Raw genomic sequence first — 27642 nt, 5'->3', positions numbered from 1 at the left:
CTTTGTACATTCTGGATATTAGGGCTCTATCAGAGGTGTGGGGGGTAAAGATTTGTTCCCAGGATGTAGGCTCTCTATTTACCTCTTTTATTGTTTCTCTTGCTGAGAAAAAACTTTTTAGTTTAAGTAAGTCCCATTTGTTTATTCTGGTTGTTAACTCTTGGGCTATGGGTGTCCTATTAAGGAATTTGGAGCCCGACCCCACAATTTGTAGATCGTAGCCAACTTTTTCTTCTATCAGACGCAGTGTCTCTGATTTGATATCTAGCTCCCTGATCCATTTTGAGTTAATTTTTGTGGATGGCGAGAGAAAGGGATTCAATTTCATTTTGTTGCATATGGATTTCCAATTTTCCCAGCACCATTTGTTGAAGATGCTATCCTTCCTCCATTGCATGCTTTTAGCCCCTTTATCAAATATAAGATAGTTGTAACTTTGTGGATTAGTCTCTGTGTCTTCTATTCTGTACCATTGGTCCACCCGCCTGTTTTGGTACCAGTACCATGCTGTTTTTGTTACTATTGCTTTGTAGTACAGTTTGACCTCTGGTATCGCTATACCTCCAGATTCACACTTCCTGCTTAGAATTGCTTTTGCTATTCTGGGTCTTTTGTTTTTCCATATGAATTTCATGATTGCTTTGTCTATTTCTACAAGAAATGCCGTTGGTATTTTGATTGGCATCGCATTAAACCTATAGAGAACTTTGGGTAATATCGCCATTTTGATGATGTTAGTTCTGCCTATCCATGAACAGGGTACATTTTTCCATCTTCTGAGATCTTCTTCTATCTCTCTCTTTAGGGTTCTGTAGTTTTCATTGTATAAATCTTTCACCTCTTTTGTTAGGTTGATACCCAAGTATCTTATTTTCTTTGAGGATATTGTGAATGGAGTGGTTTTCCTTATTTCCATTTCAGAAGTTTTGTTGCTGATATATAGGAATGCCTTTGATTTATGCGTGTTGATTTTATAACCTGCCACTTTGCTGAATTCATTTATTAACTCTAGCAGCTTCTTTGTAGACTCTTTTGGGTCTGTTAAGTATATTATCATGTCATCCGCAAATAGCGATAGTTTAATTTCTTCTTTTCCTATTTTTATGCCTTTAATTTCTTTTGTCTGTCTAATTGCTCTGGCTAGTACTTCGAGAACTAAATTGAATAGAAGTGGTGATAGAGGGCATCCCTGTCTTGTTCCAGATTTTAGAGGGAATGCCTTCAATTTTTCTCCATTCAGAATGATGCTAGCCTGAGGCTTAGCATAGATAGCTTTTACAATGTTGAGGTAAGTTCCTGTTATCCCTAGTTTTTCTAGTGTTTTGAACATAAAGGGATGCTGTACTTTGTCAAATGCTTTTTCTGCATCCATCGAGATGATCATGTGGTTCTTGTCTTTAAGTCTATTGATGTGGTGGATAGCATTTATTGATTTCCGTATATTGAACCATCCTTGCATCCCAGGAATGAATCCTACTTGATCATGGTGCACAAGTTTTCTGATATGTTTTTGTATTCGATTCGCCAGAATTTTATTGAGAATTTTTGCATCCAAGTTCATTAGAGATATTGGTCTGTAGTTTTCTTTCTTTGAAGTATCTTTGTCTGGTTTTGGGATCAAAGTGATGTTGGCCTCATAGAATGAATTTGGAAGAGCTCCTTCTTTTTCTATTTCTTGAAATAGCTTGAAAAGTATTGGTATTAATTCTTCTTTGAAGGTTTTGTAGAACTCCGCTGTATACCCATCTGGTCCAGGGCTTTTCTTAGTTGGTAGTCTTTTGATGGCTTCTTCTATTTCTTCTTTTGTTATTGGTCTGTTTAAATTGTGTGTGTCTTCCTGTCTCAATCTGGGCAATTCATATGCCTTAAGAAATTTATCGATATCTTCGTTATCTTCTATTTTATTAGAATATAGGGTTTCAAAATACTTTCTAATTATCTTCTGTATTTCTGTAGTGTCTGTTGTGATATTGCCTTTTTCATCCCGTATGTTAGTAATTTGAGTTCTCTCTCTTCTTCTTTTCGTTAGCGTGGCTAAGGGCTTGTCTATCTTATTTATTTTTTCAAAGAACCAACTTTTAGTTTTATCTATTTTTTCAATGGTTTCTTTTGTTTCAATTTCATTGATTTCTGCTCTAATTTTAATTATTTCTTGTCTTCTACTACATTTGCTGTTGTTTTGCTCTTCCTTTTCTAGATTTTTGAGGTGTTGTGTGAGTTCATTTATTTGTTGGTTTTTTCTTTTTTTGAGGTAAGAACTCCAAGAAATGAATTTCCCTCTTAAAACTGCTTTCATTGTGTCCCATAAATTCCGGTATGTTGTGTCTGTGTTATCATTTGACTCTAAGAATTTTTTCATCTCCTCCTTTATGTCTTCTATAACCCATTGATCATTCAATAACATATTGTTCATTTTCCATGTGATGTAGGATTTTTCCTTCCTTCTCTTATCATTGATTTCCACTTTCATTCCATTATGGTCAGATATGGTGCATGGTATTATCTCCACGCCTTTATATTTACTAAGAGTTGTCTTATGGCATAATATATGGTCTATCTTTGAGTAGGATCCATGTGCTGCTGAGAAGAACGTGTATCCACTTGATGATGGTTGATATATTCTATATATGTCGGTTAAAAATATTTATTTTTTAGTTGTAGTTGGACACAATATCTTTATTTTATTTATTTATTTTTATGTGGTGTTGAGGATCGAACCCAGGGCCTTCCATGTGCTAGGTAAGCATTGTACCACTGAGCCACAATCCCAGCCCCACATAAAGAACTGTTTAATTTGAGTGATAATTGTTAATCCAATAGTCAACATGATACCTTCAACCTATTTGAATGAATTTCATATAATGGTTTAAAGCATTAATTGGAATCAATCTTCCTATCTTTTTTTTTTTAAACAGTAATTTGTATCTGATTCTCTTACCTCTTACACATCTTCTGGCACCATTTTCTACTTCTTCATTTATTTCTCCTTTCTGCATTGGTGTAAATTACCTTTTTTATAGTCTGTCTCTCTCTCTCCTTGCCCCCAAAAAATTCAGTGGAAAGTATCACCAATAGATTTACCACTTTGAAGATGGATTTTCAGGCCTTGACGACAAAGTATATAATCTTAAAAAATAACATTGACCATAGAGAAAATATGTAAAGAGACAATGAACAGAATATTCAAGAAATCTGGGATAACATCAAGATGCCAAATTTAAGATTCATTGGGAGTAGGTAAAGGCTCTGAAATACAAATTAAAGAAATGCACAATCTTTCCACTGAAATAATATCAGAAAAAATTACAAACCTTAAGAATTAAATGAAAATTCAAATACAGGATGCCCATAAGACTCTGATTATTAAACCTGATTATTAAAACCTGATTATTAAAATGTTCAATAAATTAAAAGAAGACCTAAGATGAAATAAGAAAGAAAACTAAGGTGTTGAAAGACTATTTCAACAAAGAAATAGAGATATTGAGAAGAAGTTAGTCAGAACTCTTGGAAATGAAAGACACACTGAAGCAAATAAAAATTCACCCAAATCATCACAAACATATTAGAATGTGCAGAACATAGAAAATCACAGCAAATGACCATGAAACAACGAAGAGCAGGGGTACTCCAGACTTTTGACATTTTAATATTGCTGTCATAATTTAAATTTAAATGTTTCCTTTATCCCTGATGCATTGTTTTATTACACTACCTTTAACAATGGAAAATTATAAAATGCAATAGAAATGTCAAAATTCACCTAGAGTATTTGCTGTGCAACAATATGTTTTGATAATTTTTTGTGCATATATTTAATTAAAAATGAAGGATTAATTTATTTACCCTTTACAAGTCACTGTCAATTTATTAACCATTTACAAGACATGAGCATTGACATACTTGTATTAGTTAAGGATTTGCATTGATCTGCAGTATATTTCCAAGAATTGGGAGAGGCATGGGTCCGGGTGAGAGTTTCCAGCTCCCAGATCTCTGTCTCCATAGTAAGAGGAGAAGAGATAGAAAGAGGCTGATCACCAGGACCACAACTGGATCCATTGAAGCCTTCTCCTTTTACTGAGACAGCTGTGACCTTGCAATCACGGTAAAACTTTTGTGGTGTTCCCTGCTAGTTCAGAATATGTCCTGTTAACATGAAGTACTGTACCAACCAACTAGATGAGTTCCAATCCCTTCTGATTGTGCATTGGTAACCTGGTAGGAACAAAAATATATTGTTGTCTAGTGTTGCTCTCCTTCGCAAACTTCTATCCATGACAATCTAGTTTAGCCACTCTGGGAAGATCCTAGGAATAGACATTTTAAAAACAGGCAAGAAAATGAACACACAATCACACAATGCCTAGTGGTTCCAAAGTGCTGCTACGATTAAGAAAAGAGCATTTTTATCCCAAACACTGCTCAACGCTGGATTCTCAGAATGATTGACTGTTTGGAAATTCATGACTTGGGGGGAAATAAGGGTATCTCTGACTTCTATATAAAAATATTGAACATGTAATACTTCATCAAACAATAAGATAGTTCGGCTTTGAAAATCAAGTCTTTTTAGTACTTTTAAGTGCTGAACTAACATCACAAGTGCCTAAGCATAAACTAGGTAATACAATTTAAACATTTTGAAATACCAAACATACATCATCATGTAACTAAGTAAATGTACTTAGCATTTGCTATTTAGCACCTCAAACCCATAAATCCTGGGGAGCACAGGGCAGAGTTTTTTTTTTTTTTTGACAAATGAGGAAATGGAGACTCCATGAGCATGGGAGACCTTCATCCACACACCTCACAGGGATCAGAACTGGAATTTGAATGAGCTCCAATGCCCAGAATGGTGTGTTATGGCTTACATCAGAGCTGCCTCCAAAGCCACCCTAGAAAAGTAAAGCAAACTCCACACTGACTCTGTTCATAGACCAAAAAGCTTCCCCTCAAATCAGTACCCATTATTTTACTGCAAGGAAAACTGGGTCATAGATTCTACAAAAGGAAGAGGCACAGAAGGGCTTCTCCCCTTGCTGTCAGTACAGAGGTGAAACAGTCAGCAGAACCAAGGAAGACACAATCTCAGAGAACTGAAGGGAGAGGCTTGAGAATCTGTGGCTCTGCCAAACTCTCACCATTTCCAGTTGCTACTCGTTTTGTTGCTGTGTATTATGTGCTTGTTTGATGTAATGGAATGAAAAATATTGAACCACAACCAATGGTATTATAGACACAAAGACAGGCCTGCACTTTAGAGGCAGATGGGAGGCAGGGACTATACAGACTCCCAGCACAGAAGAAACAATATGTAAATTGAAATATGAGACTTTATTTGCATATCATTGGATTGATGTACACTACTAGATGGCTAATGGTAATGCTATATAAACATGAGTCCTGTAAAGATATCATTGTATTTGTTTTAAATTGGCAAGCATTGTTATTTATAATCGATTTAGTAAGGAAAATTGCTATCAAGACCCCAGTTATATAATGTTTAATGCTCATGAGTACAGTTATTCTCAAAATTAACATGCAATTTCTCACATATTATATCACTTTTGATTTTCTTAAATTACCTTTATCGAAAGTGGAATTATTCCCATTTTAGAATTGGGAAGCTGACCCTCAGAGATCAAATGCCTTGGTCAAGAGCATACACACTGCTCCTGGTAGAGGAGAAACTGTAAACCATATGCCCTATTGTCATCGAGTTTCCTCAAAGTAGAAATATAGTTCAAACAATTTCAGTGTTTATGAAGGTGCCTTATTTTGTAGTACTGCCTGATTATACTAATCTTTGACTTTCAAAACAGTCATGACAGTAATTGCAACATTTATTGCTTAAGAGGGGATCAGAAGAGTTTGATGTTTTAACCTTTAGAATTTGCCTTAACTCAGGCCTTGATGAACTATTAGTCCACGTGAAGGTGAACTATTAGTCCATGTGAAGGTGAACTATTAGTCCATGTGACTCAGGCCCTGAGAAATGAGGAAAACACACTTTTTTAGTTTTGATAAAATAAAATTGATGACTTTCTTTAGATCATTAGCTTCATTCTCTATGAGATGAATTTCTCTCCTCTTCTTCTTAACTTCTATGAATCTCCTGCCTTACCCATTCTCTTTTTATAATACAGTCATATACAATATCAAAATTATGGGACATAGCAAAAGCAGTGCCAAGAAGGAAGTTTATAGCAATAAATGCCTACATAAAGAAATCAGCTTCAAATATATAACCTAATGATGCATCTCAGGGACCTAGTAAAGCAAGAGGACAATAAACCCACCCAAAATTAATAGAAGTAAAGAAATAACAAAGATCAGAGTAGATATAAATGAAGCAGGGGTTTACAAAGGTCAATGAAAAATTTTAACGATAAAATCAACAAACACTTAGCCAGACTAAGAATAAAGAGAGAAGATATGAACAAATCAAATCATAGATGAAAAACATACATAACAATTTATATCACAAAATAGAAAGCTCATTATAAAAAAGCATAAGATGATTAAGGGAAAACGCAATGGTTAAATTTCTGAACATATATTACCTAACCAGATTGAACTATGAGCCATGAAATCCACAAACAGACCAATAATTGGCAGTGAGACTGAAGTAATAAATATTTCCCAACAAATAAAAGTTCAGGATAGAATCACTTGACTATGGAATTCTATCAAACTCTACAGAAGAAATAACCACGTGTTTTTTTTTTTTTTGATCAAACAATTGATAGAGAGGGTACTCTGTTTAAAACTCATTCTAGAAGACCAACATCATACTGGTTAAAATGGGGGTCACAAAATTTTATTTTTATTCTTTAGAATTTGTACAAACCCAGGACACAATGAACTCTTTTTTTCAGAGCACACAGAAATTAACTTGTTTCTGACTCACAGAGATATGAAGTCCAAACCAACCAGACTCTAATTGCTGAGAGAAACACACAGGCTTATTTAAATTAAAGAACATCTGATTGGTCTCTTTGCATCATGAATTTTATTCTATTGAGATGAGTGTGTTTCAACTTTCCTCCTACAGAGGATTTGCCTGAACTTTTCTCTTTTTATAGGAAAAAAGAATCACATAACAAATCAAAAGTTATGGGATAATGAAAGTGTAACACTAAGGAGGATTAGCAATAATTGCCTGCATCAAAAGATTAAAGAATCAAACAAATAACCTAGAGATGCATCTCAAGGATGTAGTAAAGAGAACTAAAACTAATAGAATAAATAAAATAACAAATATCAGATCTTAAAAAGATGAAATAAGAAAACTCAATGAAACAAAGTTTTTGAAAAGATGGACAAACTCAACAAATCTTTAGCTTAATTAAGGAAAAAAGAAAGGAAAAAAATAAGTAAAATCATAAATAATACAAGACATATTACAACTGATACTACAAAAGTAAAATAGAATATTAGAAAATTTTCGAGAGACTATGTCTTAAAATAGGGGAAACTTAGAAGAAATAGATAAGTTTATGGACACATAAACTACACAAATTGACATATATGAAGGCATAAAAACACAAACATACTCCAATGGATAGTGAAATTGAACCTGTAATCAAATATTTCTCAACAAATAAAGGTCCAAGATAGAATGGCTTCATTGCTAAGTTCTACTAAACTCACAGAACTAACAACATTGTGTTTAGTAAAAAGTTCCAAACAATTGTAAGAGAGGAAACTCAAACTTATTCTTCAAGTTCAGCATCATTTTGGTACAAAAACCATAGAAGAACACAGCAAATAATTACAAATAATATTTGTAATATATAGGAAAAATTATCAAACAATACTAGCAAATAAAATCCAACACTATATCCAAAAGATTATTCACCATGATGAAGATGGATTTTTTTCAAAGGATGCATAGATGGCTTCACATTCAATAAATGTAATACATCACATCAAAACAATAAAGGATAAATGTATTTCATAAAATTCAACATCACTGCATGATAAAAACTCTGAACAGGGGCTGTGGCTGTGGCTCAGTGGTAGAGCACTTGCCTGGCATGTGTGAGGCACTGGGTTTGATTCTCAGCACCACATGTAAATGAATAAAATAAGGTCTATCAACAACTTAAACAAAACAAACAAAACAAAGAACCCTGAACAAAATCGCTATTGAAAGATTGTACTTTAACATAATTAAGGCGATGTATGGAAAAAACACAGTCAACATGAAAATAAATGGGGAAAACCATAAAGCATTTCCCCTAAATCTAGAACAAGACAAAGGAATCCACTCTCACTGCTCTTATTAAATATAGAAGTAGAAGTTTTAGCCAGAGGAATAAACTAGAGATAGGAATAAAAGCTGTAAATAGGAAAGAGAGACTTAAAATTTTCCATGTTTGCAGATCATATGAATCTAAAAATAGAAAAATGTAAAGACTCCTCCAAAAAGCGACTAGAATTGATTAAAAAATTTCCAGGATACAATATCAATATTAAGTCAGTAGAATTTTTCTATACTAATAAGTTATGAGAAAAAAATCATGAAAGTAATCCCATTCATAAAACCTACAACAAAAATTAAATATCTAGGAAAGAATTTAATCAAAGAAGTGAAAGATCTGTACATCTTTACAAAACATTGAATAAAGAAATTAAAGACCACACGCCAGCTCTCTCTCTCTCTCTCTCTCTCTCTCTCTCGCGCGCACACACACACACACACACACACACACACACACATGCAAAAATGTAAAGACCCCTGTCTCATTTTCATGCACTGGAAAAATTAGTACTGTTCAAAGGGTTATAAAATTCAAATAAATTTACAGATCAAATATGATACTCATGAAAAGACCAATGGAATTCTTTGTGTGAATGGAAAAAAGAAATTTATAAGGAAGAATTTATAAGGAAGCATAAAAAAACCCAAAAAGCCAATATCATCTTGAACAAAAAGAAAAAACTGAAGGCACCTGATTCCTAGTTTCCAGACACACGATAGAGGCAGAGTGAGCACACTAGCATGGTGCTGGCATAAAAACAGACACATTGACTGATGGAAAAACATAAAGGCCCCAGAAGTGAACTCATACATCTGTGGAAAATGGTTCTTAAAAAAAAAGCCAAAACCATATATTGGAGAAGGTCACCCTTTTTAATACAATTGTGATAATTATAAAGCCACATGCAAAGGATTGAAAGTTGACTTATCTTTCATCTGCACAGAATCAACTTTGTGTCAAAGACATAAAAGTAAGGCAGGAAGCTCTAAAACTGCTGGAAGAAGATATAGGGGAAATTTTGCATGAAATTGATAAAGGGATTTTTCTTTTTTGCATAGGATCCCAAAGCACAGAAAACGAAAGCAAAATTGCACAAATATATTACATAAAATTAAAATGATCCTACATAGCAGAGTAAATGAACAATAGAGTGAAGAGTCAGCCTACAGGTTGGGATAAAATATTTGCCATCTAGGATCTTTTAGAGGGAGAACACCTCACAATCAAAGGATAACAAGGGATATCACTTCGCTGAACATATGTAGCCAGAGGAAATGATATTAGCATACTAAAGAAATGCCTGCATGTTGGTGTTTATTGTGGCACTATTCACAATAGCTAGGATGAATCAATTTAGGTAGCCATAAACAAGTGAGTGGATAGAGACAATGTGGTATATGTACACAATAGGATACTACTCATCGTTAAAGAAGAGTGAAATTCCATGATTACAGCAAAATGGATGGAACCAAGCCATTATTTTAAGTGAAATAAGCCAGACACAGAAAAACAAGTTCCATGATATATTGAATCTAAAAAAGGGTTAATATGAATTTACAGTAGTGATTACTAAAGGCTGGGTTATAGTGGGAAGGAATAAGAGCAATAAAGGGAAGTTGGATTTAATGAGATATTACCACAACCAGGCTAATATGTAGAATTAATGCATGTTAAAATTTATAAACAGAATTGCAAACAGAGACAGAAGTAATTTCAGAGATCCACTGGCCTAGTACCTTAATTTATGATTAGTAAGAGGGTATTGGTGACATAGCAAGGTGAAATATCACCAAAGATTCAGTACAAAATCTTTTTTTTTTTTTTTTTAAGAATCCAAGTCTTGCGGATTCTTAAATCCACAAAAACACAAGCAACAGAAGCAGTCCCATCTGGAAGAGGTGAGAGATTGGTGGAGCCATAGTTTCTCAAGCCCCTCCCTTCAATTCTCTGAGATTGTGTCTTCCTTGGTTCTGCTGACTAAGTCTCACCTCTGTACTGACATTGAGGGGAGAAGCTCTTCTGTGCCTCTTCCTTTTGTAGAATCTATGACCCAGTTTTCCTTGAAGTGAAATAATGGGTACTGATTTGAGGGGAAGCTTGTTGGTCTATGAACAGAGTCAGAGAGGTGTTTGCTTTACTTTTCTAGAGTGACTTTGGAGGCAGCTCTGATGTAAGCCATAGCACACCATTCTGGGCATTAGAGCTCATTTAAATTCCAGTTTTGATCCCTGTGAGGTGTGTGAATGAAGGTCTCCCACATTCACAGAGTCTCTATTTCCTCATTTGTCAAAAAAAAAAAATCTCTGCCCTGTGCTCCCCAGGATTTAGGGGCTTGGGGTGTTAAATAGCAAATGCTATGTACATTTACTTAGTTACATGATGATGTATGTTTGGTATTTCAAAATGTTTAAGTTGTATTACCTAGCTTATGCTTAGGCACTTGTGATGTTAGTTCAGCATTTAAAAATACTAAAAATACTTGATTTTCAAAGCCAAATTATCTTAATGTTTGATGAAATATTTCATGTTAAATATTTTTATATAGAAGTCAGAGATACCCTTATTTCCCCCAAGTCATGAATTTCTAAACAGTCAATTAGTCTGAGAATCCAGCATGTTGAGCAGTGTTTTGTATCGAATACTCTTTTCTTAATTGCAGCGGCACATTGGAACCACCAGGCACTGTGTGATTGTGTGTTTATTTTCTTGCCTGTTTTTAAAATGCCTGTTCCTCTGATCTGTTCCAGAGTGGCAGAACTAGGCTGTCATAGATAGAAGTTTTGAAAGAAGACAAGAGTAAACAGTTTGTTTCAACCCATATCAGGTGACCAGTGTACACTTAGAGGGAATTAGAGCTTACCTAATTCATTGGCTCAGCATTTATGTCAATAGAACACTTGCTGATTAATAGGGAGCACTATGAACACTTTACTTTGATTGTAAACTCACAGCTGTCTCAGTAAAAGGACAAGGCTTCAATGGATCCAGTTGTGGCCTTGGTGCTGTGTCTCTCCTGTATTCTTCTCCTCTCACTATGGAGACAGAGATCTGGGAGAGGGAGACTCCCACCAGGACCCATGCCTCTCCCAATTCTTGGGAATATCCTGCAGATAGATGCTAAAAACATCAGCGAATCTTTAACCAATGTAAGTATGTTGATGCTTATCCAGTGGCTTGTAAAGGATAAATAAATTAATCCTTAAATTTTAATTAAATATATGCACAAGGCAAATTATTAAAAGAGATTGTTGTGCAGAAAATACTCTCTTTGGGTATTAATGTTTCCATTGTTTTTATATTTTTCACTGATAGAGTCAGTGTAATGAAACAATGCATCAGGATTAAAAGAAATGCTTACATTTAATATTTGGAAGGCACTATTAATGTCAAAAGTCTGAAGAACCCTTGCCCTTCATTGTTTCATAGTCATTTGCTGTGATTTTCTATTTTCTGCACATTTTAATTTCATGATGCTTTTGAGTGAATTTTTATTCATTTAAGTGTGTCTCTCATTTCCAGGAGTTCTGACTAGCTTCTTTTCAATATCTCTATTTCTTTATTGAAATGGTATTTCAACCCCTTAGTTTTCTCTCTTAATTCATTCCTTAGGTCTTCCTCTAGTTTACTGAACATTTTAATAATCAGTTTTGTATCATTATTCTCTAGAATTTCACACACTTTCTTATCTGTGGAATCCTTTGGAGGGGGATTGTAAATTTGGGAAGAAGATATTTTGTCTGTTTCATCAAGTTGTCAGAGGTTTTGGACTTGCACTTCAATGGAGATGGCTTCCCCTTTCTCTTTTATACATATATCCTTTTAAAAAATTAATTTAATTTTAATTTTTACACAAATAGAGCCCAACTTTTCATTTCTCTGGGTGTACAAAATGGAATGTTACCCAGCCTTAAAGAAGAATACAATTATGGCATTTATGGGTAAATAGAGTTGGAGAATATCATGCTAAGTGAAGTAAGCCAATCCCAGAATAACCAAAGGCCAAATGTTTTCTCTGATAAGTGGATGCTGATCCATAATGGTGGGGGCAGGCAAGAGAAGAAGGGAGGAATTTTGGATTGAGCAGATGGGAGGGAGAGAAAGGGAGGGTGTTTGTATGTGGCGGGGAAGATTGTGGAATGAGATGGACATTATCACTTATGTCCTTTTGGGTGTAGTTATCTCCTTTGTTTTGGGACCTCTTTCTGTTTTTGATATATGAGTAGGTCCAGGGGTGTGACCTGAGCTTGCTGTCTGGTTGATCCTCCCGGAGGCCTGGTTGTAGGTTTGACGTTTCGTTTCCTTAATTCTATATGTTGAAGTAATGTTGAGGCTGAACACGTAATGTGGGGCTAGAACACGTGTGGGGTGAGATTCTTTGTTACTCAGCTGAGTTGTGTGTGTGTGGCTTGGGAGCAGGATGTCTACTCTGTGAAGCTGAAGTGACCCACTCACTTTCTGATCCCACTTAGAGGAGGCGGTGAGCCAGGAGCAGCACTATTGTTATCAACAGATGTACAGCCTTGAGACAAATGTCCAGCACCTATTTTGACATTGGTAAAACTAATCACCACCTATAGAGAAATGATGGGATCAAAAATAAAAAGAAAAAATGTGAATGAGATCACTATTACACAGTAGAGGTCTACTACTTTGTTAGTTGTGTTAATAATCATAACAACATGAATGAGGGACAAATGGCATAAAATGTATAATTATATACTTAATGAAATTACAGTTTCTCATGTGAAGAGAAAATAGGATAGAGAGTGAGGAGAATGTTTAAAATGTTTTCAAGAGTGAAGGCAGGAGAGGCAGAAGATAGATCACAAATGTAGACTCTAAAGAAAGAGAAATAAAAAATTAACTGTAAGTTGTTTACAAATGAAAGAGGAAGAGGAACAGGAAAATTTGAGTGTTATTGGGAGAAGAGAGCGAAGAAGGGCCATCAAGAGGGCTAAAAACCAAGGTACAGCAAACAAGCAAATGTGAGAGCAAAACAATTCAAAACCGTGGATGCATACATCCCTCCTGTGTGAAACCAGTGCTAAATAATAAACAGGGGCAGAAGAAAGCAAACGGATATGAATATATACAAATATTGAACCTATTCTTGCAGTGAGTACACACACATGCACACACAAACACACACAGAAATCTTGCACAATAGAAAGAAGTAAAAAATAGTAAAATACAATAAAATGATTGTGGGCTCAGTTGGTCCAGCCGTAGCTCATCAAAGAGCTGAGGAAGGTGTGGTTGTGGAGTCAAGGAGAGACCTCTGGGGAACAGTTTCAGAGAACTCGATCCACTTTATTATTGCATAGGCAAGCTTTTGTGCATAGCCTGTTCCTGGGCGAATTTATGTGAGGGTCATAATGATCCAGTAAGCTAGCAGTGCTTACACGCGGTGCCTAATGGGCTAATAGGTCAGTGGCAGAAAAGCAGAAGGAAAAGGACATGCTGTGCACCTGAGGGCACCTGAGGGAGGCCAGGTTTCCATGGTGATGGGGCTGAGTGTGGTTAGTGTGCTAATCACAACTTCCGGATTCAGTGTGCTGAACCCTGAGAGTCCCTCACATAGGCAACATAGGCTGCTTTCCAACTCATGGGCCCAACAAATGATATTTGAAAAAAAAAATAAAGTTTTTTTCATTTGTTATTTTAAATACACATGAGAGTAGAGTGTATTTGGACTAGGATCTCATTCTTGAGGTTGTACTTTATGTAGAGCTACATGGGTTGTGTATTCATTTATGAGCGAAGGAAAGTTATGTCTGGTTCATTCTACTCTCTTTTCTATTCTCATCCATCCTCCCTTCCCTTCATTCCCCTTTGTCCAATCCATCGAACTTCTATACTTCCCCTCTCTACCCTTCCTTGTTGTGGGTTAGCATCCACATATCAGAGAGAACTTTCGGCCTTTGTGAAATATCATATAGCATGATATTTTTTAGTTCCATCCATTTACTGGCAAATGCCACAATGTCATTTTTCTTTATGACTGAGTAATATTTGAATCATTGTGTATATAAACCACAGTTTGTTTACTCAGTGATTTGTTGAAGGACACCTAGGTTGGTTCCATAGGTTGACTATTGTGAGTTGAGCTGCTCTACATATTGATATGGCTGTGTCACTGTAGTATGCTGATTTTAAGTGCTTTGGGGATAAACTGAGGAGTGTGATAACTGAGTTAAATGGTGGTTCCATTCCAGGTTTTCTAAAGAAAACTGCTTTCCAAAGTGGATGCACCAATTTGTAGTATCACCAGCAATGTAAGAGTGAACCTTTTCCTCCACATCCTCACCAACATTTATTGTTACTTGTATTCTAATTATTTGCCAATCTGACTGGAGAGAAATGGAATATCAGTGTAGTTTTAATCTGCATTTCTCTAATTGCTGGAGCTGTTGTTGAACATTTTTTCATATATTTGTTGAGCATTCGTATTTCTTCTGTGAAGAAGCCAGTCAGGTTTTTGCTCATTTGCTGATTGGGTTATTAAGTTTTTTTGAGTTCTTGAATTTTAAAACATAAAACAAACAATATATTTTAAATGGGGTGAACATGGAGAGAAAAAAAAAGGAAAAATATTAATGAGAAGTAAAGGGCCTTTTTCCACTGAGGGTCTAAATTGTTGGTAGGGATGGATTTTTATTTTTTATATTTATTTTTTGCTTTGTAACCCAGGGGTCAAGTGTCAGGAGCTACTCTGGAAATACATGCCCTTAAGTCCTGAGTAAGAGATACCAAACAATTATTGCTTCCTGCAATAACTTGGGCTTTATGTCCGTTCAGATAATGAGGCCTGGCCCTAGGAGTAGGTATTACCCGGTGGGTGGGGTTGAGTTACACTTACCTATTCCTTTGTAATCCTACCCCTTACCCTTTTTTGGATAGAATGTTCTAAGAAACAGTGTCCCCCAAGAAAAGCCAGCTCCAGAATAGCTCTCTCTCTCTCTCTCTCTCTCTCTCTCTCTCTCTCTCTCTCTCTCTCTCTTCAGCCTCTCGTGACTTTCTCTTGCCCCTCTGTGGGACCCTGAGGCCAGGAGCTGGGTAAGCCATCCTGAAGCTTATAAAAAGGTATTCCGTGTCTGCATGGTATTTTGTGTCACCCCAACTTCACATGAGTGACTTTGGTACAGTTGCTCTCACTGGACACTGGACAAGGGCATCAGAGTCAAGGTTTGGGCATTGTTAACCCAAACATCTTTGCATTCCTCACTTATCCAACTGCCAGACAATGTGGCTAGGAGCTCATTTGTGGTAGTAGCTCTCAGCGTCCATTCTTCTAGCGTAAGGTAGGATCCACTGAGGAGTGCTGACAAATTGTAAATTCCTGTAGCGGAAGTGGTGCTACTTACCCCAACATGGAATGAACCTGGAGAACTTTATGAGGAAGGAAGTAGCCACACAGAAAGACCTTCACTACATGATTTCACTTACATGTGGAGTCTTAGAAAACAAAGCATACACCTCAAACTCAGAGTAAGAGTAGAATGGTGGTTACTGGGGGCTGGGATGTGAGAGAAAAGGCGAGATGTTAGTTTAAGGGTACAAATGATACTGCCGGTGACCAGTTCTGCTCCCCCATATGTTGAAGTATAACATTAGAGGCAAGCACACAAAGCAGGGTTTATTTAAAAAGAAGTAACATAGACTTCTTCTGCAAGGGAGAAGGGGGCCATAGCTGGTATCCTGGTCTCCCAAGAAGTGAGGGGTGTTTTGCCTTTTTATATTTTCTGGGCTTCCTTTGTACTCTGGCTCTCTTCCCCTTATCTCTCCTTCTTGTGTATGTGACTAGGCTGGGGAGATGCTCAGTGGGATGGCCAAAAGGTGAGAAGTAGATGTACAGGGAAGGACTGGATGGAGCAGCCCAGGACACATTAATTAACAACTCTATGACTCCCTATAGGGAGTGGAAGTTCTTGGGAGAGGTTACCCTGGCAACAGATTGGAGCAGAGGCAGGTTATCTTTGACAGGGTGTTGGAAAGACTCTGAAGGCATTTCAGTCTCTCAGGGGACAGTCTCCAACCTCCTGGACTCACTCAAATTGGTCTCCTTGATCTGACCTGTTTAAACTGACTGCCTGTCTAAATCTGGCTTCACAAACCTTCAGTTACTATGTGAATAAGCACTGGAGACCTAAGGCTTATTCACATAGTGGTGACTATAGTAAATAATAATGCATTTTACACCTGAAGTTTACTAATGTGTTTTCATCACACACATATGAAAATGTTAACACTTCGGCGATGCATATATTAATTAACTTGGCTGTGGTAATCAATTTGCAAGGTCTATATAAATCAAAATACCACATTTTACACTCTAAATATACTACCTTTTATTTTTCAATGGTACCCCAATAAAGCCATTAATAAAAAGAAAACCATGGGTTGAGAAATAGCATAAGGGAAAGAAAGAATGAATTAAGCAATCATGGTCCACTGGATGGCAACAGAATCCTTGTGCATTTTGCACAAAGCTGCAGTCTGTACTCTATGAATTGCTGCTGGGTGAGAGAAATTGCTATGCTGGATGGCCTGATGCTGCCTCCCTGGTACTCACACTCTTGCTGTGTTAGTGATACCTGTGGCCTCAACCTATGAGTGTTAAGATCATCTGGGGGCACTTTTAAAAATATAGACTTCCAATACATAGTTATCATGGGCTTACTCAATCAAAATCTCTATAATACAAGCACTGCTAATGACCCAGAAGAAATCAGCTGCATTTTGGTGCCAAAGTGGATAAGCAATGGTGACTGATGAATTGTTCAAACTTCAGAAATTGAACAAGTAAAGATTCAAATTTGAGTCTTAAGTTTATTAGTTATGGTGCACTGCAAATGTCTGACTTCATTTCCTTTCATGTAAAATAGGACACATAATTTCCCTAAATGCATTGATGTGAAGATTAATTATAGTGTAGATATCAATTGTCTGAGTCAGGCATGGCAGATCATAGACCATCCATAATGACAGCCATAGTTGACATCACATTTGTGAGCAAAATTCAGAAATATTTGAAGATTCTTGTGGCACAATAAAGTATAACAAATATGGCACAATAAAGTATAACAAATATAAGAATAATCTGTAACAGTCTGAATCATTCCAAACATATAGTTCAAATGCTGATCTTCTTCAGCTAATGTTTGCATTTTCTTTCCTATTTCTAGTTGTCAAAAGTCTATGGCCCCGTGTTCACTGTGTATTTGGGTTTGAGACCCACTGTGGTGTTGCATGGATATGAAGCTGTGAAGGAAGCCCTGATTGATCATGGGGAAGTATTTTCTGGAAGAGGCAGTTTCCCTGTGGGTGATAGAGTTACTAAAGGACTTGGTAAGTGGGCATGCATGTGAGGTGGCTGAGCAATGGTCATGGGGAGGAGAAGAATGAAAAAGAGAAAGTCAGATTGAGCTTAACCATCTCTGTGGCTCACTCATCAACTTTCTGTACGTTGGCTGGGATATTCTCCTAGATTCTGCTCTCCCTCATTTAGGAGTCATTTTCAGTACTGGAAGCAGATGGAAAGTGATGAGGCGCTTCTCAGTCATGACTCTGAGGAATCTGGGGATGGGGAAGAGGAGCATTGAGGACCGAGTTCAAGAGGAAGCCCGCGGCCTTATGGAGGAGTTGAGGAAAACCAAGTGTGAGTGATTCATTATATCATCGTCCTTAACAGACTGCTCTTTTCTGTGTCTAGTGAATGCATTTCAGCAACAGCCAGATCTTTAGTTATGGGTCCTTTTAGTCCTTATATGGAGGAGGTATGATTCGAAGCAGAGAGCCAGAGTTTGTGTATCTGTGCTGTCCAATCACAGGCATGACTGGATATGCATGGTGGGCGTAAAAGATAATATAATCCTATGCTGACAAGTTTTATTTCTGTTTTCAAATCATTGCATCATGAAGACACAAGGTGTAGAGTTCCTTTTTCTTCAAGAGTTAAAGAGCAGGGTTTCCCCGTGGCACATTTGTGAGTTTCTCACTCCATGGCCTTCACCATTGTCTATTGGACACCATGGAAATATCCACCTTAGACTCTGCAGAGCTGAAGCAAGCGATGTGTACTTTCACTTAATTGGACTGTGGTTGTCCAGTCACTTTTGTTATCTGTCTTCTCTCAGGGTTTCTTCCCAGGACAGTACCTAGTAACTATACTAATCTATGGTTTTTCATTGATTTGCATATCTCCTGGAAAGTGTCAAATATTCTTATGGGAATCACTTATCTCTACTGACCCAAGATGTTTTTTTTCAGTGTCTTTGATTTTCATCTTGCATCCAGATTGCTCTGTTTTTAAACTTGTCTTCCAAATTAACAAAAAAAAAAAAAAAAAAGGAAAGACTAAGAATCAGACATTACCAATGAATGACACACACCTAGAAACTCCCTGGCTTCCCTAATTACCCTCTAACTCCATAGATAATGTAAACGTTCGTTATGAAAGCTTAGAACCCTAGAATATTTACAGAGCCTGGTGGAGGAGAAGATAACTCGAAAGCTTTGCTTTTACCCAATGCTCTATGCTTTCTTTGCATCAGTTTTTCATTTGTTTATTTCTAAATTATCCTATTGATTTTTTACTGACATTTAATCAGTCCATATTAATGAGGTCCCTATGGTACTCATACACAAGCGTACAGCATGTACAGTTAAAATCCATCCTCTCCATCTCTCTATCCTCCTCACTGCCAGTGCACACTGTTCCCCATTTGCAGTGATCGCAATTTTACCTTCAGGTTCACATTCATTTTAGCTTCCACACATGAGAGAGACCTTGCAATACTTTACTGTTTCTGACCTCTTACTTACCATAAGGTCCCCAGTTCTGTCTCTCTTGCATTAAAAAGACAAGATTTCATTCTTCTTTATGACCAAATATAAATACATTTGTTTATGTAACAGAGCATCTTTATCCACTATTCTGTGGATAAGCACATACTTTAATATGATATCTTAATTATTATGAATAGTGTCATAGTTATCCTGAACATTGTAGGAATCTATGTTGTATATTGATTTCATTTCTTTTATCTGGGTATCTGAAGCAGGACACCTGAATCATATGGAAGATGTCTTTATGTTTTGAGAAAATTGCATCCTGTTTTCCTTAGCATGAGTGTCTTAATGTACATTCCCACCAAGAGGCATAGGGTGTCCTTCTTCTGCATACCTCTCCAAAATTTATTTGTTGTTGTTGGTGGTGGTAATTTGGGTTTCCTATTTTTGTTTTTGTGTTTTGACAACAGCCATTCTAATTGTGATAAAATAATTCCTTATGGTAGTTTTGATTTACATTTGCCTAATGGTTCATTAAAATGGCATTTAAAAATATATTTATTGCTCAGTTTTATTTCTTCTTTTGAGAAGTGCCTATTAAGATCATTTTCCCATTTTTAACTGTATTACTTAGGATTTGTTGTTTTTTGTTCCTTAGGTATTGTAGATTTTAATCCTTTTTGACACAAATAAGTGGCAAATATTATCTCTCATTCTGTAGACTATCTCTTCACTCTATTGACTGTTGTGTATGAGCTTTTCATTTTGAAGTAATCTACTTGCCTGTTTTTGCTTTTAGGGCCATATAGAAAAAAAATCATAACTTGTATCCATCTTGAGGTGTTTCCCCTATGTTTTTCTTCTAGTTCGTTTGGGGTTTCAGTTCTTACAGGAAGGTCTCTGAGCCATTTTGAGTTGAATTTTGTACAGGTGAGAAATAAGGGTCAAGTTGGAATCTTCTTCATGCTCCATTTATTGAAGAGGCTCTTTTTTCTCCACCATAAATTTTGGAATTTTGTTGAGAATCAGTGGACTGTGGATGCTTGGTTCCCCGCTACTACATCCCCCATCGCCCCAAGATCTCCATTCTCTCCCATTGTTCTTTTTGCCTGTTTCTGTGCCAGTACCATGCTCTTTTGCTTACTGTGGCTCTGTAGTTCGGCTTGAAATCAGGAATCCTCCTGCCTCCAGCTTTTCCCCTTTGCTCAACATTGTCTTGACTATTTAGATTTTTCTTTTTGTACTTCTGCATGGATTTTAGGTATTTTTTTCTAGTTCTGTGAAGAATATCTTTGATATTATCTCATGGGAATTGAATTAAGCCTGCAAATTGATTTGGATAGCATGATCCTTTTAACAATGTTAATCTTCCAGTTTCTGAGCATGGGAGGCGTCTTCATTTTTTGGTATCATCTTCAATTACTTTCATCAGTGTTTTATAATTATCATTGTAGATGCCTTTTGCTTCCTTGGTTAATTTTTTTTTATCAAGTAAATTAATTAAATCTAAAATTTACCTTTTTTTTGGATATTTTTAGTTGTAGATGCACACAATAACTTTATTTAATTTACTTCTATGTATTGCTGAGGATCGAACCCAGTGCCTCACATGTGCTAGGCAAGTGCTCTTACTCAGCCCCAACCCCATCCCTAAAACTTACCTGTTTTATCAAGTAAACTGTAACTAAAAATATAGTTGTGAGTTTGGATACTTTTTTTCTTAACAAATGATATGTACTGATCACCTAATTGTCATTTCATTTTTATAGATTCCTAAAAAAATGAAAATCTTGTCATATGTTAATTTCTTTACCTATAAAATTGCAGCATTGACTAAAGTGATGTCCAGCATTCAAATTTACTAAAATATATTATGCTGGTGGCTATATGATTCAGAGAAATGTTCCAGAAGTTCACAGGGGGGCAGTATTGCCAAATAGATTAAATTTTGAGGCATTTAAAGATGATGGGCTATATTTCCTAAAGTGGCAAATTTTCTTTTAGTGTTTCTCTCTTACGCTCTCTCTAATGAAGAAATAAACAGATTACATTTATAAATTTAACCTTTGTGTCACCTTGAATTTACTTTAAAATAAAAATTTCTCACCTTTATTGAGAAATTGTTTATGTATGTTTGCATTTCTTCTTCTTAAAATATGAAGGTTTTCTGCTTATATCCATTTTTCCCACAAATATACAAATTTGTACAGTTCCTATCTATTAGTCTTTAACTCTGCAGTTTTTACACATGAATCTTTCAGTGATATAAAATCAATGTCCCTAACTTCTTTTCCTTTTTATATAATTCCTAATTATCTACAGGTTTGATGACAAATATGATTCTGCACTGAAATTGAATAAACAAATGTTTTTAAGTGATCTTTTAAAATGTTTTCTAAAATAAGTGTCACTTTGGGTTAGGATGGCTTAAAAAGGCAGTGGAATTGATTGGAGCATTAGGAAAACCATTATTAAACTGGCTACCAGGTAAAAGTCAATTTGAGTTTAAGGTAAAAGTGAATGATTTTTAGCATGGTGAATATTTTTCATATCAAAGGAATTCATAGACAGATATTGCTTAGCTTTTCTACATTTACCTTTCCCTGTTATTTCAAAGAGAAATACATTTGTATGTATACTTTAATATTAATTTTTAATGTTTCCACTTCTTTAGCCTCACCCTGTGATCCTACTTTTCTCCTGGGCTGTGCTCCCTGCAATGTGATCTGCTCCATTATTTTCAATAATCGCTTTAATTATAAAGATCAGCATTTTCTAACGTTTATGAGGAAAGTAAATGAAAATGTGCAGATTCTGAGTTCCCCATGGATCCAGGTAAGACAAAATCCCACCTCCTTTTCTTGAGAAATTATATGATCTTTATTCTGACAAGTTAAAATTTCTAGTGCTCCAAGCAGTAAAGTGAGTCTAGATACAACAGTCTGACCCAGAGTATCAGGAAAATATGTCTGAGTCTTTTACTTTATACACAGGAAAATAAATGCCCACATGTAGAGATGACAGGCAAGCCCACTGGCTCTCTGGCCAGTTTGTTTCCCAGTATCCCCCAAAGCCTAATCTTTATAAAGGACTTTGGTAACTGCATTTGAGCAAGATTAAGGTTATCAGGCCTCAGTGGAGGACTCATCAGTCTCAAGGGCTGCACTCCAGTCACCACTTAGAAATGTCATCACTTTCATTGGCAGAAATACAGTTATCTGATATTTGACAAAGTTTTCAAAAAACATATGTTGGAGAAAAAAAAATTGCCTTTTTAACAAATGGTGTTAGGGAAACTAGAAATCTATATGTGGTGGAATGAAATTGAATCCCTATCGCTTACCTTGCACAAAACTCAACTCAAAGTGGTCAAAGACCTAGGAATTAGACCAGAAAATGCACCTGCTAGAAGAAAATGTTGGCTCACACTTCAACATGTTAGTTCAGGAACTGACTTCATTAACAAGACTCTTAAAGTGCAAATAAGAAAATAAAAATCTTTGCCATCTGCTCTTTAGATAGGGCATTGATATCCAGGATATACAAAGAACTTATAAAAATTAACACCAAAATACCAAATAACCCAATCAATAAATGGGCAAAGGAACTAAACAGACACTTCTGAAAGAAAGAAATATGAATGGTCAACAAATATATGGAAAAATGTTTAACATCCCTAGCATTTAGAGAAAGGCAAATTTAAACTACACTGAGATTTCATCTCATTGCGGGCAGAATGGCAATGATCAAGAATACAAATAACAATAAATGTTGGTGAGGATGTGGGGGAAATGTATATTCACACATCGTTGATGGGACTGGAAATTGGTGCAATTACTCTGGAAAGAAGTATAGAGATTACTCAGAAAACTATGAATGGAACAACCATTTGACCCAATTATCTCACTCCTCAATATATACCTCCAAAGGATTTTAAATCAGCGTATTACAGTGATGCAGCCACTTCAATGTTTATTACAGCACAATTCACAATAGCTAATCTGTGGAGACAACCCAGGTGCCCTTCAACAGATACATGATTAAAGAAAATGTGGTGTATATAAACTGTGGAACATTACTCAGCATAAAGAAGAATGTCATTATGGCACTTTCTGGTAAATGAATGGATCTGGAGAATATCAAACTAAGTGAAATAAGCCAGTCCCACAGAACCAAAGGATAAATGTTTTCTCTGATATACAGAGGCTAATCCAAAATAAGGAGAGGAAGATAAAAAAGAGAATAGAAGAAAGATCAGTGGAGTAGACAAAAGAGAATGAAAGGAAGGGAGGATGGAAGGGAGAGTGAAAGATGATGAGATGAATCTGTCCTAACATTCCTATAAATGCAATATAAATATACCACAGTGAATCTCACCGTCATGTACACATACAAGACACTAATCTAAAAGAAAGTATACGTAATCTGTAGAAAGATCAGAATAGTAGAGGAAAGGGAACAGTGGGGGAGGAAGTGAGGAGTAGAAGTGCTGGGGATGGAATAGAATAAATTTTATTCCACTCTTTTATAAGTATGTCAAAATGAATACTAATGTCATGTTTAACTAAAAAGAACTGATAAAAAAATCAATCCCAGACACACACATACACACACACACACACACACACACACACACAAAATACCTTCATTTAAGGATATTAACGAAGGAGAATAGGAGCATAAATGTTGTAAGGAAACTGAACTGGGTAGAGATTTTTTGATTCTTTTTTTGTCAGCCTTTTCACACCAGTGACCAAAAGCCCTGAAAAGAACAATTTAGAGATGGAAGTTTCTTTGGAGCTCACGATTTTAGACGTCTCAGTCCATAGATGACTGGCTCCATTCTTTGGGGCTTGAGGTGAGCAGAACATAATGACAGAAGGGTGTGGTTGAGAAAAGCAGCTCAGGATATTGGACAAGGAAGCAGAGACCCCATTCACCATAAACAAGATACATACACCAAAGACCCTCTGGCAGTGACCCAGCTCCTCCATCCACAACCTGCCTAGAGTTACCACCAAGTTGATCCCTATCAGTGAATGAATACACTGATTACATTAAAGCTCTTATAAATATTTTCACTTCTAAACCCTGTTGGATTTTCTCATGTATGAGCTCTTGGGGGACACGTCTCATCTAAACCACAACAGTGCTTCATGTGGCATCCCCCACTGACAAGGTAGTAGTGTTAGGCGAACGAAATAATTGCATTTCAGGGTGTACGACCCTGCACAAACAGATTTACCCTCTGCTTAGCTGAGAGGTTCTGCATTCTTTATAAAAGTCAATGGTGAGATCTTTAGAAACCTCCTAACTACTCTTGTGCACAGTTCCTTCATCTATAGAATGCATTTCATTGTATTTTCAATATCTTTCCTATTTTATAGTAAGTACTCTATTTATGATGCTGCTTCACATAAGGAAAAGCTGAGAACAATAATTATAAACCATGGAAAATAATACGGTCTAATTCAGTCCCCACCACTTCCCCTTTCCCTCCTCCTGTTCTCTTCCCTTTACCCTACTGAGCACAATTCATAATTACCATGCATTTTATTCTTTCTCCAGTTACCCCAACTCCCTTAAGCTCTGTTCTCATCTACAACACATCAATCATGGTAATTCATGCCAATCTGTATGGCCAGATTGTAGGAAAAAATTGGTTTAAAAAGGGGGAGAATATGTAAACTTATTTTTAAAAAATTTATTCTGATTTGTTATACATGATGGCAGAATTCAATTTATTTCATATTACACATATAGAGCACAATTTTTCAAGAAACGGATTGTACACAGAATATTTTCAGACCATTTGTGTCTTATACATGTACTTAGGGTAATTATGTCTAACTCATTTCTACCCCCTTGCCTCCTCCCTTTCTCTCCTTCCCCTTTGCCCTATCTAAAGTTCCTCCATTCCTCCCATGCTACCTGCCCCATCGCCATTATGAGTCAGCATCCTCATATCAAAGAAAACATTTGGCCTTTAGTTTTTTGGGATTGGCTTGCTTTACTTAGCATTATATTCTCCAACTTCATCCATTTACCTGCAAATGCCATGATTTTATTCTCTTTTAATGCTGAGTAATGTTCCACTGTGTGTTTATACCAAAGTTTCCCTATTCATTCATCTACTGAAGGGCATCTAGGTTGGTTCCATAATTTAGCTACTGTGAATTTTGTTGCTACAAACATTCATATGGCTTTGTTCCTATAGTATGCTGTTTTTAAGTCCTTTGGGTATAAGCCAAGGAGAGGGATAGCTGGGTCAAATGGTGGTTCCATTCCTAGTTTTCCAAGGAATCTCCATACCGCTGTCCATATTGGCTGCACCAATTTGCAGTCCCACCAGCAATGTATGAGTGTGCCTTTTTCTCCACATCCTTGCCAACACTTATTGTTGTTTGTATTCTTGATACCTGCCATTCTGACTGGAGTGAGATGAAATCTTAGAGTAGTTTTGATGTGCATTTCTCTAATTGCTAGAGATGTTGAACATGTTTTCATGTGTTTGTTAATTGATTTCATTATATCCTCTTTCAAGAAGTGTCTGTTCAGTTTCTTGGCCCATTTATTGATTGGGTAATTTTTTTAATAGTGTTAAGGACTTTGAGTGCTTTATATATCCTAGAGATTAGTGCTCTATTTGATGTGCTTGTGATAAAGATTTGTTCCCATTCTATAGGCTCTCTATTCACCTCACTGATTGTTTCTTTTGCTGAGAAGAAGCTTTTTAGTTTGAATCAATTCCCATTTATTGAGTCTTGGTTTTTATTCTTGTGCTACAGGAGTTTTATTAAGAAATTTGGGGCCTACACCAATATTATGGAGATTTGAGCCTACTTTTTCTTCCTTTAGGTGCAAGGTCTCTGGTTTAATTCTGAGGTTCTTGATTCACTTTGAGTTTTGTGCATGGTTAGAGAGGTTTAATTTCATTTTGTTACATGTGGATTTCCAGCGACATTTGTTGAAGAGCCTATCTTTTCTTCATTGTATGTTTTTGATGCCTTTGTCTAATATAAGATAACTGAAGTTATGTGGGTTAGACTGTGTTTTTTCTATTCTGTACCATTGGTCTACAGGTCTATTTTGGTGCCATTACCATTGCTATTTTAGTTACTATTAGGAATAGTAATGCCACCAGCTTCATTATTCTTGCTAAGGATTGCTTTGGCTATTCTGGGTCTCTTATTTTTTCAGATGAAGTTCATGATTGCTTTCTCTATTTTTATAAGGTATGCCATTGGGATTTTGATTGGGATTGTATTGAATCTGTATAGTGCTTTTGGTAGTATAGTCCTTTTGACAATATTAATTCTGCCTATCAAAGAACAAGGTATAACTTTCCATCTTCTAAGTTCTTCTTTAATTTTTTTTTTTAGCGTTTTGTAGTTTTCATTTTTTTGGGGCATATATATTTATAACTGTTATGTCCTGTTGATGTATGGTTCCCTTAAGCAGTATGAAATGTTCATTTTATCCCTTTTGATTAACCTTAGCTTGAAGTGTGCTTTATTTTATATGAGGATGAAAACCCCTGCTTGCCTACATAGGCCATGTGAATGGTATATTTTATCCCAACCTTTTACCTTCAGTCTGTGGGTGTCTTTTCCTATGAGATGAGTCTCTTGAAGGCAGCATTTTTTTTGTATCCAATCTACCAGCCTATGTCTCTTGATTGGTGAGTTTAAGCCATTTAGGGTTATTGTTGAGATATTATTTGTATTTTTGGTCATTTCTGTTTATTTTTGGTATTTAGCTTTACTTGGTTTCTCATTTGGTTGGCTTTTCTTTTATTGTAGTCCTTCCCTTTGCAGATTTTCATTGTTGTTTTTCATTTTCTTCTCATTGAATATTTTGCCAAGAATGCTCTCTAGTGCAGGCTTTCTTGCTGTAAATTCTTTTAGCTTTTATTTATCATGGAAGGTTTTTATTTCATCTTCAAATTTGAAGCTTAGTTTTGCTGCATATAAGATTCTTGGTTGGCTTCCATTATCTTTTAGAGCTTGGTATATATTTTTCCAGGATCTTCCTGCTTTTAGAGTCTGGGTTGAAAAATCTGCAGAGATTCGAATTGATCTTCTCTTATAGGTAATCTGATTTTTGCTCTTGTGGCCTTTAAAATTCTATCCTTATTCTCTATGCTAGGCATTTTCATTATAATGTGTCTTGGTGTAGATATGTTGTAATTTTGTACATTTGGTGTCCTATAGGCCTCTTGTATTTGATTTTCCAATTCATTCTTCATGCTTGGGAAATTTTCTGATATTAATTCATTGAAGAGATTGTGCATTCCTTTGGTTTGAATCTCTGAACCTTCCTTTATCCTAATAAATCTTAAATTTGGTCTTTTGGTAGTATCCCATAATTCTCGGATATTCTGTTGATGTTTTCTTACCATCTTCACTGTGAGGTCAACTTTATTTTCAAGATTGTATATTTTGTCTTCATTATCTGAGGTCTTGTCTTCCAAGTGGTCTAGTCTGTTGGTGATGCTATCAATTGAAGTTTTTAATTGGCTTATTGTTCCTTTCATTTCAAGGATTTCTGTGGTTTTTTTTTTTTCAGTATATCTATC

At 36.0% G+C, this 27642-nt stretch overlaps 1 protein-coding gene across 1 annotated transcript in view; it reads left to right on the top strand.

Annotated features, from left to right (window-relative positions):
• The window catches only part of LOC308634411 (uncharacterized protein), a gene marked incomplete at both ends in the record, with an annotated part of 79099 nt that overhangs the window by 31955 nt on the left and 19502 nt on the right, over window positions 1–27642 (top strand). Inside the window, 4 exons of the mRNA XM_081268237.1 lie at window positions 11240–11419; window positions 17459–17621; window positions 17761–17931; window positions 21739–21899. Of these exons, the coding sequence (XP_081124363.1) occupies window positions 11240–11419; window positions 17459–17621; window positions 17761–17931; window positions 21739–21899 (675 nt within the window). The remainder of the gene's footprint in view (window positions 1–11239; window positions 11420–17458; window positions 17622–17760; window positions 17932–21738; window positions 21900–27642) is intronic.

Source organism: Spermophilus citellus (genome assembly GCF_964194105.1).
Source record: "Spermophilus citellus genome assembly, chromosome: 15".
Taxonomy (NCBI): domain Eukaryota; kingdom Metazoa; phylum Chordata; class Mammalia; order Rodentia; family Sciuridae; genus Spermophilus; species Spermophilus citellus.
Note: the sequence above shows the minus strand (reverse complement) of the source record. Positions and strands in the feature narration are given on the sequence as shown.